This window comes from Notolabrus celidotus, chromosome 2, assembly GCF_009762535.1.
Source record: "Notolabrus celidotus isolate fNotCel1 chromosome 2, fNotCel1.pri, whole genome shotgun sequence".
In the NCBI taxonomy this organism is placed as follows: domain Eukaryota; kingdom Metazoa; phylum Chordata; class Actinopteri; order Labriformes; family Labridae; genus Notolabrus; species Notolabrus celidotus.
In genome coordinates this window covers 28,154,769-28,167,809 of record NC_048273.1, presented here as the reverse complement: position 1 = coordinate 28,167,809, position 13,041 = coordinate 28,154,769, and the positions used below count along the sequence as shown (strand labels likewise).

At 39.6% G+C, this 13,041-nt stretch overlaps 1 protein-coding gene across 1 annotated transcript in view; it reads left to right on the top strand.

Moving 5' to 3' along the window:
- Positions 1 to 13,041, top strand: part of lrp8 (low density lipoprotein receptor-related protein 8, apolipoprotein e receptor) — a 195,313-nt gene that overhangs the window by 124,602 nt on the left and 57,670 nt on the right. The window contains exon 4 of the mRNA XM_034706432.1: positions 2,762 to 2,890. Coding sequence (XP_034562323.1) covers positions 2,762 to 2,890 — 129 coding nt within the window. The remainder of the gene's footprint in view (positions 1 to 2,761; positions 2,891 to 13,041) is intronic.

Here is a 13,041-nt window from a genome sequence, read left to right as displayed (position 1 = left end):
TTTATTCCAGACTAACTGCTCTTGCTTCTGCAGGCAATATGAAAGATACCTCACTCTGGACATACCATATTTTTCTTTGAATGGTCTGCAATAACCAGAGTCTGACTCAAGCTGTGAATATGAAAACCTTTTAGAGACTGTATAACTGTATGGTTAGAGGTGCTTTTATATTGTATTAAAGACCACTGTAAAGCAGTCGTTGTATTTGCTGCAAATGATTCAGTAAATGTATAATAAAAGCAAGTTAGAGCTATCCTTTTTATTTAGTGAACTTTATTACCCTTAGGATGGAAATAATAGAATTAATGATCATGATCATTAATAGCACTGGAGCTCTCTGTTATTCTTGCTGGCCTGAAGTCAGTCATATGATTGGCAGCTTATCCATGACTCCGCCCCTTTCAGCTCCCGGGGCATGAAATGGTCAGTCAGACAAATTACATCCTTTCAACCCAGCTGTCAATCAGACACTTATTGGACTGAAACCCTCGGGATGCATTTTCCTGTGTGATGGTTTGTATTAAAGTGAGAGAGTCTCTAACAGTAGCCCCTGGATCCTACTGACCCACATACACACATATATACGCGCTCTGAGCAGAAAAATATTGTAAAACATGAAGCTGGGGCTGTCTGTGGTAAAGAGTACTGCATCTTGAAAACACACATCAACACAAAATTTAAATGGGTTGAACAGTTGGCCAGATGTCTGACAATTTACTGGCCTCCATCCGAATGTTACAGTAACACACCCACACACCTCCCATTGATATTCATATTCACACCATCACATTGACCAGAGGGGCTGCAACAGACAGACTGTGCTGCCTTAAAGAGGAATTAAGAGATCAACAACCGCACAAACAGGAGAGAGAGAGCAATCTTAATCCTGCTCAGTTCAACAAAGAGTTATTCCTGTTGAATTATAAGCTTCCAAAACGCCTGTGTAACTTTGTGTAATGCTGTACACTGTCACTCATGTCTAGATATGGAAAATAGTATCAGAGGTGTCAGAACAACCTTAGCTTGTAAGTAAGGACTTTTTCAGTCGAGTACAGCCTGGCAATAACTACCTGTAATGCCAAAATTCCCAACGTCCCACAATGAGGGTCCCAATTGACCAGCAGCCATTTATTCAGAGCTGTTAAAAAATGGAACTGAGAAGCAGAAATAGGGGATGAATAAAAGAGAATGAGACTGAAATAGGCAGATCCCAGAGGAACTATTGATCGGTGGGTGAAACACACTCACACAGACATGTAAACACACAAACACACACACACACACACAAACCCTCAGGCTGGATGCCAAGACACATTCTGGTGGTCAAATATGTATAATTGATAGAGTTGAGTTTGACACAGCACTGTAATGTAATCTGGGACTGGATTCCCTATGGTTTAAGTGTTTGTGTGTGTCTGTGCAGAGGAGGGTGAGGTGGGGAAGAGGTGAGGTGAAGGAGTGTGGTGGTTTTCAGGAGGAAGGGACAGGGTTTGCTGTGGGGACTCTGTAAATTTGATGTATTGCACAGCAGTATTTTTCCTCCCTGCACTAACCCCTCGGGTTACACATGTACGAACATTGGCCTTCTCTACTGTAATGGGCTTCTGCCAACAGGGACCACTTTCTCACACACAATATGGATGTGTGTGTATGTGTGTAACAAACTGCAGGAGGTGGTTCCTCACTTTTTACTGATTTACAGCTGAAAAAATGTGTTTTTTGTTTAAGGAGGTGCAGGAACACACAGCTCTGTGTAAACACTGTAATTACTCTTTGTCAATGTTATTATGATTGTGCCGAATCACTTAGTTCCACACAAGTTAGCAATAAGCTAATTGTCCATGTAATATGTCTTGCTAAAATTCAAAATATTCAGTTTTTAACTTTTCAAGGGTACGAATTTGCAGATTTAGTTTATTTGTCAGTCTAATCTGAAAACCACTTGTTTTGGGGGCTTATTGTCTTATCTTTTATTTAATGATTCATTGAATCTTAAGTACAAATTATCAGATTAATATATAAATAAAAAATGAGCAGGAGTTCCATTTGACCCCATGCGATACATGACAATACATCTCAGTATGATACGTCACAATAGGATACAATATGGTACGGGACTATAAAATACAATCTGACACGATACAATGTATTACAATACGATACATTACAGTGCGATACGGTACGATACAGTACGATATGATACAAAAGGAGACAAGACAAGACAAGACAATGTGATCCAATATGATACAATTCAGGATATACAATACCATACACTTCATTGTCTACTTACTATACAGACAGCCACAAGTCCAGCTTATAAACTGTATACTGCCTGTTTTTCATGTCTTGAGTGTATTTTCCTGTCTGCATGTTTCTCGTATTTGCCTTTGTCTACTGTCTTCTTGTGTTTTTTGTTGGCTTTGTGCCTCCTCACAGCGTTCCTGCTTCTTTGTTCCTCTGTCACTGTGTGTCGAGTTTAATTGCAGGCCTTTGAGGGGGGATCGATTTGAGCAACAAGATAACTTAGTTATCAAACTGTTTCATTGACTGGCTGTCCTTTCTCCCTCTATCTTTCCCCTCCTCCCTACTTCCTCTCTCATTTCGTTCTCCCTATGTTTTTCCCCCATCCCTCTCTGCTTCCCTCTTTCATCCATTTGTCCTGACTTTCTTCTGTCCTGTTTCCTATCTTGTTCTTCCTTTTCTGTTTCTTCCCTCTGTGCCCTCTTTAATGCCATTTTTCACCTCTGTCCTCTCTCTGCAGGCCGGCAGACGTGTCCACCAGAGAAGTTTGACTGCGGAGGGGCCACCAGCAAATGTGTTTCGTTATCGTGGCGATGTGATGGAGAGAGGGACTGTGAGAACGGTGCAGATGAGGAGCAGTGCGCTGCAGGTAAGTGTGTGATGGAGTTGGAAATGTTGAAAAAGAGAAGGAAGGGCAATATCCACTGTGAGCGCCATCTGACCTTATTTTAAGTTTGTGTCACCCACTGCAGGTCAAAATCTGACCAGCTTCAAAGTACAGAGTGCATATTATGGCTTTACAGTGCTAGATCCAGACTTTGCAGGGTTGGCAGATGCTTTAAAACATAATAACCACCTTTCTTCTTTCTTCTTTCATTTTTTAAAACTTAATTACATAGAGATGACTGACATGAGTAATCATGTTAATTTACTGTCACCACTGGCTGTTGGCAGCTGAGGGGACAAAGAAAATTGTTTAGCATTTTAAGCGCACACAGTGTTCTCCGTGCAGAGTGCTCATTTGCTGCTGTTTGTTTACTGTGTGCTCCTCTTTGATTAACACACAATGCAAATACTATTATCTTCAAATTGTACTTTCTTATCTGCCCAGCTTGTCATTTGCTTTATAATGTGTAGCTTCAGGACTGTTCTGCTCTTAAAAATTAATCAAATTCAATTTAAAAAAAGTTTCTAGAGTCTGCATGAGGGCAAATAGCTCTGAATAACTCACAATAATACTACATCTTTGCTTTGCTAACTACAAACCCTGAAAAATGTATCTGTAGAAAAAAGTTGAGGTTGTTAAATTAGACGAGAAAAGCAGGGGTGATTTATGAAAGATTAATAATGAAAAATAGAGAGAAATGAAAGTTGTGCCGTGAGAGCCGAAGATAAGAGAGGAAAAAGAAGTTCAAAAATGCTAGTTCCCATGTGATGATGATTCTAGAAATTGAAATTCAAGGGAGCTCTTGTTTTAGTGGTAACTTTATAGAACCATGTGTTTTGACAGACTCGGAGCCGATAATCAATGCTAAGTTTAGATCTTAGAGAATACTTTAAGAAATGATAAAAGTTGCAGTATTCAGCTTTTATCTGATATGAGGTTTGCAGGGAAAGCTAAAGATTTTTAACGTTTTCTCTCCCATTACCTGGGTTATCACCTGTTAAGATGTGATTCAAAGGTCCAGCTCAGCTGCCAAGAAAATTCAATGTTTAAACTTTTCATATCTTTATATCTACATTATGTGTCAAGAGATGCAAAACATGCTCCTGCTCTTGTCCTGTGAAATCTTGCTCTTGTTTTCTCTGTCATTAGATGAGCTGGGAGGAGTGGGGATGTGTTGCACAGAGGGGAAAACTAATTGTGCATTGTGAATGTATCTTGTAAGGCTTGTATGTAAACCAGTTTGTCCCAAATTTGCACCAACGTACTGACATTGAAAACCATTTCTAAACTAGGGTAATCAGTTCAACACGCACAGTATTGCTTTGTTTTTGTACATGAAGACACAGAATGCAATATTTAGTCTCCCATGCACAGTTTGCAGAGAGCACACAGGCCTATTTGGTTTATTTATTTCACTTTTTTGCATCATTATGGTTCCTTGCACTATGCATCTCACGCCTGAAAGTGTCATTGTAGTGACTCGTCGTGCCCCTGCAGTGAAACAATTTTTAGAAATCCAGAATAATACGTACAGAAGTTATGTGTGGGTACTTAAAGGACTGAATAGAGGCTGGCTTCATCGTGGATGTACAGTATATGCTCCAGGCCACCTTAAACCAGTCATATACCAGCCAATTGAATATAGTGTTAATAATTCAGCAGTCATGGAGCAGCAGGCTCAGATTTCTTTGAGTTTTTTCTGACTACAAACAGAACTTTATACGGAACATCGGGAATGTCCCTCTGTAACAAATAATAGAAGGTGATCACTTTTCAATCCTAATCAAGTACATACTGTAAGTCACGTAATGAGTTACTGTATATCATACATTGCATTTGTAGGTAACCAACTTTAGTTTGTTTCTAGTTTGCTTTCTTAAAAACTTGTACCTCTTTCTCTAATCTTGTATGAATAGATTTGGTGCCTAAACCTGACCGGGTCCTTATTTTGCTTAAAAGCAAAGTAGCTGCAACCTTTCCCAACCTTCCTCAAGTGCTTATGGTTGGTACACAGTAAAACACAAAATGTGAAATGCTTGTCAGCAAGGTTTATTTTGAAAGTCTGCATATCAAACTGCTGTCTTTAGCATGTTAGGGTTAAATATATGGATACTTCTTGTTGCAGTCTTTAACTACTTAATGTCAACATAACATGTGTGCCTTGGCTAGAGTAATCTGTATTTTAGGATGTCATATTCCAGTGTTGGATATTTAAAATTTCTATACACATGGCCTCGCTAGCATGGACACCTTTATAACTGCTTTGTAGACAATGATACTCTTAAACACAGCTTACCACAAACACACACAAACTCTCACTCCTCTGTGTGGTCAGGTGCACACATGCTCACTTCACATTACCTAGCCTACATTCTCACAGCTGGCATCAGAGCTGTGAAAAGGGCATCGATTTTCATCAGCACAAACATCTGGCTGTACAGCGTTATTGATTTACGGCACACGCACCAACACACAGACACTAAGACACGTAGAAACACACACATGCACACACAGCAGTTTTTCATAGAATAAAGATTGGATTTGATATTTTCTCATTACTAAACCTGTTTTCGGCTGAATAAAAAAAACACAACATCAATGCGTGTGTGTGTGTGTGTGTGTGTGTGTGTGTGTGTGTGTGTGTGTGTGTGTGTGTGTGTGTGTGTGTGTGTGTGTGTGTGTGTGTGTGTGTGTGTGTGTGTGTGAAGAATAGAAGTACAAGATACTGTATATGTGTAGGGGGGTGGGGTCTGATGCATTTCATTTTCCATTATGTTCCCATCATCCTTCAGGCATTTTGACATTCATACAGCTGCATGCTGAAAATGATGAGCAAAATGTATGTATGCACACTAGATGGACATGCAAGTACAATCAAGGACACACACACACACACACACATACGTTTTGTGAGATTGCTTATCGATACTGTTAAAATTTCAGTTCCAGATGTGCACAACTTAAGATATGTAAAAACAGTAATTGAACCTCCATTTTAATAAACTGTACTCATTCCAGGGGCATTTTAGATCACATCATAACCAAATTTTAATTAATTAATTTTAATTTAAAGTTATGCAATCTTATTTCTTTGTATTCCCTGGGGGTATCTTAGAAAAGCTACGACAACTATCTTTAAAATCTGTTGCACACCCACATGTATGGGAGATACTGTTAATAAGCTGCTGCAGTTAAATGTAAAGTAATGATATCTAAAGGCTGATTTATACTTCTGCGTTGAATCAACGGTGTACCCTACGCCGGGGGTCCGCGTAGCTCCCGTACCTACGCCGAGGCCTACGCACGTAGCTGACGTGCACCTCCTCCAAAATGTAACTACGCGTAGAGCCGACGCGGACCGCAAGCCCTGTGATTGGTCCGCTCGGCAGCTTTGTCTTTCCCGCATTTACAGCACTTCCGGGATCCCGGACATGGGCCGCACATCGGCCGTGTATTTCATCTCCTCCTCTCTATTCTTCATGTAATCATGTCTGTATGATAAACAACAACATGTATCAGCTGTAGATTAACATAACACGCTCTGAATCACTGTGGAAAAGTAAACAGAAATCGTAGTGGGACCGGAAGCAGGCGACCGGCTATCAGAGGGACCGCACTGCCCTCAGGCGTTTTGGCGGAGAATTGCTGTGCGTCACGGACACATCGACGCACAAGTATGTGGGGCTCATGTCCGTGTCAGCCCCAGCTGCGTAGGGGAGACACAGAAGTATAAATCAGCCTCAAATTGCCAAAGCTGTTTAAAAATTAAGTATGAAGTAGTACTAGTAAGTAAATAATGATCTTTTAGTTTGTATCAATTTTGGCTCCCCTCTGGACAAAGTGAGTACTCCTTCTTTCTTTGCCAACCTTGAACTGTGAATGTAGTGTTTTTTGACAAAAAATCTCATCCTGCTTTCTTAAAAGAGTCAAATATTTCCCTCACAGTTAGTCTCAGCTGTGGAAAATGTAGACAAAGGCTGTTTTTGCAGTCTGCTGTTACTGGTCTGACACCATCCCAGCAACAGTGGTTACAAGCATAAGTAACACTGCATAGAAATGATCAGTCTTGTTTTCTCCTGTGAGTCCTACAGAAGCATCAGTATTGATTTCAATCTGTGTCATAGCCTCTGTGGACAAGTGTATTAACATTTACTTTTTGTTAAATCGTAATTAAGTAAAATGAAGCATTAGATCATGGTGATATTTTTTTAATAAAACTAACTTTTTTCTTGTAACAAAAGGTTGACAACACAGCATGAATCAACATCAACTTTGACCAGTAGATAAAGATAAATGGATCACAAGGCTACAAGTTGAAATTGACAGTAGATGCAAGTGACACCTCTGGCCCTGACAACACATAAATATTGTTGTAGGCAAGCTGGCTCTAACACTGTTACACTGTTGACTCTAACATTGTTTCGTTGTTTGAGTCTGGCATGGAAAGTGAGACGGAAAATTGAGTTACTTCATCCTGTTACGTGGCGAAAAAAATGTAGAGATTAAATAATAATCCAGTAAAATGTGTTTATATCAGCAGTTTACGGCCAGCTCTCCTTTGTTGTCATTGAGGTGTTATTTGTTTTTTACACCAGTTTTTGAACCTTGTTTGTCTCCTATCTGTAATATGATTCAAACCCTAATCTTTTTACAGAATAAAAATAAATGTATGATTCAGGTTTGGCCCAATCTTATCACGTCAAAATGTGTTAAATATTTGCAGTGCGTGTCACAGTATTCTGCAAGATATTTGCGAGATGATACCAACTTTATGTTTGTCCTGCATACCAAAAGAGCCATCTCAGAGATTTCAGGTTTACTTTTTGAAAGTGTCTGACAGTCAGTAAGCATATCTAAAGCATTTCCTTCCACATGATCTGATGCAAATTCACATTTTATTCTCCATTTTGTCACATTCTAAAAGTAGTGTCTAATTTTCTTCTGAGGTAGAATCATTGCTTCAGCTTTTTCCTTTCTTATTTACTTGACGCTTTAGCTTTTGTTCCCCCCTCTTCCTCTCAATGTCTCTGCCTGCGTCTTTCAACCAGTTCATTCATCGCCATTCATGCTGAAAGTTGTAAGAGTGCTGGCTGTGAGTACACAAAGTGATCACATCAGGGAGTGTGTAGCCTCGACCTAATGAAATAAACAGACGCTGTTGATTTAGTCATGTAACCTGAGCTGCATTGTTCATACACATACAACTCCATCTCCCTGACGTACAACATGACGAAAAACCACTCTGCTGCATCTCTTGTCTTCCTTGCCCATCACACTCTCCAGCTTGTTTTATTCTCTTTTAATTTCTGCATATTGACTCAAAGAGCAATCAAACTCTCTACATTCTTCTCATTGCCTCTCATCTCTCTGACCCGTGTGAGCCTCTATCTCTGAAAATATGAAGTGGATAATAAAGCTTTGAAATATTTCATAGGAGTCTTGATGATAATTGATTTCCTGTCTGATGCTGGGAGTGTATATGTGGGTGTATGTGCGGGTGTGTTTGAGTGTGCTAGCTATCGGAGGAGAGCTGTCATAATCACCTGCAGAGATCAGCTTTTGATCTATCATTTAAAGATGAAGGTGGCTGACGTGAATATTAAGAACACCTGGTCAATAAGGTCTGTGCTATATAAGGTTAAACATATAAGCCCACTTCAAAGGCCACATTAAGAATCCATTAGCCCTTTTTTTTTAGTTTAGGTACATTTTCAGTAAGCCAGGGACACTTAAAAAAGTATTTTTATGTTCAAATACAACACTACTCTAATAACTCTTTACTTTTGTATTGCGTATTGCAAATAGGGCTTTGTTCTGCATCTGACATTGATTGGTGCATAATCAACCGTTTGGGAACTGAGTGGTGCCACTTTGGACATAATGACATGTTGCTACCAGAGGTCATCTGATTTCATTGTAAATCTACGCCAGAGTTAGGAATTTGCAGAAGCAATACATGCATTCCTCTGCCTGCAAGTGCATGAAGGTAATTTTATTTATATCGCGCATTTAAGAAACAAGGTAATTCAATGTGCTTCACACAAGTCAACAACAGAGTCAGGTCAAAAGTCATGATTCTTTATAAGGAAACATTTCTACATTTCTGATTTTCTTCAAATGAGCTGAGCTATGTGGTGGCGTTGGCCCCACCTGCAACGATTGTTAATTTACTATCTTCCATGATGTTTTTCGGCCCAGTGTCTCATAGTGTAACAAGGTTGGGCAGTATTTGATCTCGAAAATGTTGATAAAGTTATATGTAGGCTGTGTCTGGTTTAACTGGCATATAACTACTCAACCAAAGCAATGTGTAACCAGGGATGTGGACTTGAACCTGCAAGTAGGATCAAAGGCTGGTGGTGCTAGCTCTGCTAATGTTAGCTTTTAACATGGTTAACCTGCAGACTCTGTGATCCTGTGTTAAGCTGTATTTAATAAATTATGCCCAATTTGATTTTTTCTCGAAGTTATTTTTTACCTTTGGACTAAAAGATTAGTATGAATTTAAATATCAGTTTGAACAACTGAAATTAGACATTTCAGAAAATCCTGACTTCGAGCAAGAGTCCTCGAGCTAGACTTCATAATAACCTCCTTGAGTTCAGCATTTTGGCGTTCTTGCTTGTTTGTTTTTACAGATTAATGCTGACTGTTCTCTTACATTAATTTCAACAATCTAAAGTAGAACTGATTTTGTATTTCACCATTAAAGAACCAATCAAATAACATATTATTTGGTTACACAGTAAAATAAAATTATAATAAATCTTACAAAAAGGGGGATGTTTCATCGCTATTTAAAAAGATATGCCGTAGCATATACATTACTGTGCCTTCTTCCGCGCCTGTCACTGTGCCCTGTGTGGGTTTATTAAAACAAATGAGGTACAAACATAAATCAGGAAAACACTCCATTTGGTTGGCATTAAATCTAATCATAGTGTTGTTTTAACAAAGGAGAGCATCAGAAATAACAACTAAACAGATGAGCACAGCACAGCTACTGTATGCGACTGAATGGTCTGATAGCAGTTGGGGGTGCAAACAGCTTTATACAGCTGCTGTGTGGCGATGCCAAGATTTATACAACACATTCCATCACAGTCATCTGTACCTAGCAAATTTGGTCATTTTAAAAAGGGCATTGGAAATAAAACAGAAACCATGTGATAAAAACATTCATGAAAACACATGCAGGGTTTGTTTGGGGCTTTTGTGTTCCATGCCAAAGTAATTGACTGTTGGCATGCTGATTAATGATTCCATAAACATAATTGTGTTCACTCTGCAGTGCATTACGTGTGCATGTACCACCTGCAAACATACATTTATTCCATCTTTAAACCTCTTGTTAAAACAGCTCCTTCTTAAAATCTGCTGCTTGCGTTATGCCCCCACAAATCCGTCCCATCATCCTCCCTGCACCTTTGATCTGCTCTGCCCTCCCTCACTTCCTCCCCCTCCCTCCTCCCCCCACTGCAGCTACAATTGGATACAGCAAATGTTAATTAGCGATGCTAATTGAGCATATCCAAACGTTGAATAAAACATGGATCCAGGAGGTGAGGATCCTTATTTCATTTAGGGGATGCTTCTGAAGAAAGTTTATGAGCCTTTAATTTATGTTAATGTGAAATTGCATCGTTTAGAAACAAAGGCGCTGCTGGCGGTGTGTTTGCTTGCTTCAGGGTGCTTGTGTACATAAAAAATAATTCTTTATGTTTGAGTTGAGGGGGTGCTTTGGTTACTAATGACATACCTTTTGTTTGCTGAAAACTAAATTAGCATATTTTTTCTCAGAAAACGATAAAAAAAAATGAAAAGTGCTCAATACCTGCTCTGCAATCAACTTTCACAAACAATCGGACTGTTCAGGTGCAGGTTCAGTTAACGGGGGATTGATCCAGTATGCTTAAGGTTGATCACCAGAAAGTTCACGTATCCAAAAACCCTAATAAGATCACGCACACCTAAATGAGAACAGGCACTCAAAGGATTATCTGATTTCCCCCAAACCTCTCAATGCATCTCAATTGCTTGTTAATAGAAACGGAAAGAGGTGTGTAAGACTTAAAGTTGATAACGAGTTAATTAAATTGTCCACAAGTAATGGAACCAATTCTCCAATACAACAATTAAATGTCTTGTTTGTATCCTTACGTCTAAGGTTACATTTTTCACACTGGCACTGTGTCGTTCTGTGAGTTTTTATCCTCCATAATCTCTCTTCTCCATTCATTGAATTCTGTCCTCTCTTTGGTTTGTGTGTTATCCCAGTGTTGGCAGCAGTTTAGCTTTGTCACAGAAAGGCAGGCTATTTCTTATTTCTGTAGAGCCATGATAACTATAGATAGCTACCATCTTTACAAAGAAAAACAGCTGTATGTGGTTTTCCTGTGCGATATGCTAATCAATGATGGTTAAGTCTTGCCTCAAATAGTCAAAAGTACACAAAAAATGTGCACTGTATGCTTGCTCGATTTCTGTATCTGAAAAAAATAGTTCAGATAATAATTTATCAGTATATAGGGGGAGATTGTTTTTTGTTAAAAGTAATTGTTGTTGTTAGACACAAAGTGCACACAACTTTTGACTTGTCACATGTGCCACTCAAAAGAGCAGTAGAGGGTTTTTTTTCCCTTTACATTAGCCGTGGAAAGCAGAAAGACACTGTGGCTGCTTAACTACCGTGTGCCCAAAGGGACAAAATAGCACGTGATTATTAAAAGTAATGTGTTAATTCCTGACCTTTGTTGAATTGTTATTGGCGCACCAACGCTGACAGCCCGGGTTATAATACAGTGTAGTCTTGAAAAAGATTGCATAGACTATGTTTTGATGAGAGTTAAAGCTTGTATTTACCTCAAAAGCATCCCATAACATCTTGCACTAAAAGTCAAAAGCCATGTTAGTCAGTATCATGAAGGTCTTCGAATGAGGTGTAGCAGATCTTCATTTTTTGGCATTTCTCAGTATGCAAGAATCTGTGCCTTTTAGTACTGGTCATTGCGTTCTTTAAGTTAAGGCAGACCTCAGGTTTGATTCTTGGTCTCCTGGTCTTCTCTTCAAAGACTCGATGTGGTCTGAAAATTCTGCATTTGTTTTACCTCAAAAAACTTGACATGACTACCAGAGCTCTACTACTGGTAGAGCTACCTGTCCACGTGCTTTATTTTTTATCCCAGGTCTGTCTGTCTTTATGTGGATTCTGTCAGTTTTGTTTTTGTCCCTCACTTTGTTGTCAGCACTAGCTCCCCAGACTGACACCATCAGCACAATATTGGCTTGGACGGTGAGGTGGAAACACGAACAGAGAGGCAGGCTGATATAGAGTCAGACAGTAGTCAGGGAGGCTTCTGTAAGCCCTGGGGACCTGTTGCTCTTTTCACATCAGCCTGTAACATTACAACAAGCTGTTGCTGGATCGATGCCCACTGGGGATATGTTAGCTGCCGTTTTATAGCAGTGCAGAGAGAGTGGAGGAGAGGCAGACTGTATGTGAATGTGTGTGTGTGTGTTACTGTGGTAGTATACAGAAAAGTGTGTGTGTGAATAAACATCCTCAATGTTTGTGCTCAACAATACAAATTTGTTGGGGAGTTCAAGTGCCTTCTACATGAAGCAAAGTGAGATACAAATTATAAGCTACATGAACACGCACTCCCACAGGCATCATGCACAGGCAATATATAACTTATTTTGTCCAAATCTCTGCAGGCTGCAGTAAATGTTACCTCTATCCTATTATTTGATAACATATCAAAGAGGCAAGAAGAAGAGTCCACCTACATACAGAAACGTATGCCTGCCTGCGTTGTGTGACTTTTGTGTACATTAGCTGTGCCTCTTTTTCCTTGCTTCACTTACATCTCCACTAAAAGAGATGACTGCAAAGACATGAGTGGTGCTGTAGCCTCCTGTCTCATAGCTTCTTCCCATTACTACTCCTTCATTTATAATCCTTTGACTGCTCTCGCTGGGTGCGTAGGTGTAATGTAATGGAGCACCAGCGCACAAACAGGCTCACTGCGCAGCCAGAGGCATTTACACCCGCTACAGACACAGGCAGACTGTTTTCTCCCCATGATAGCGTCAAGAACATTACTCATACACATACACACAAATATGCACAA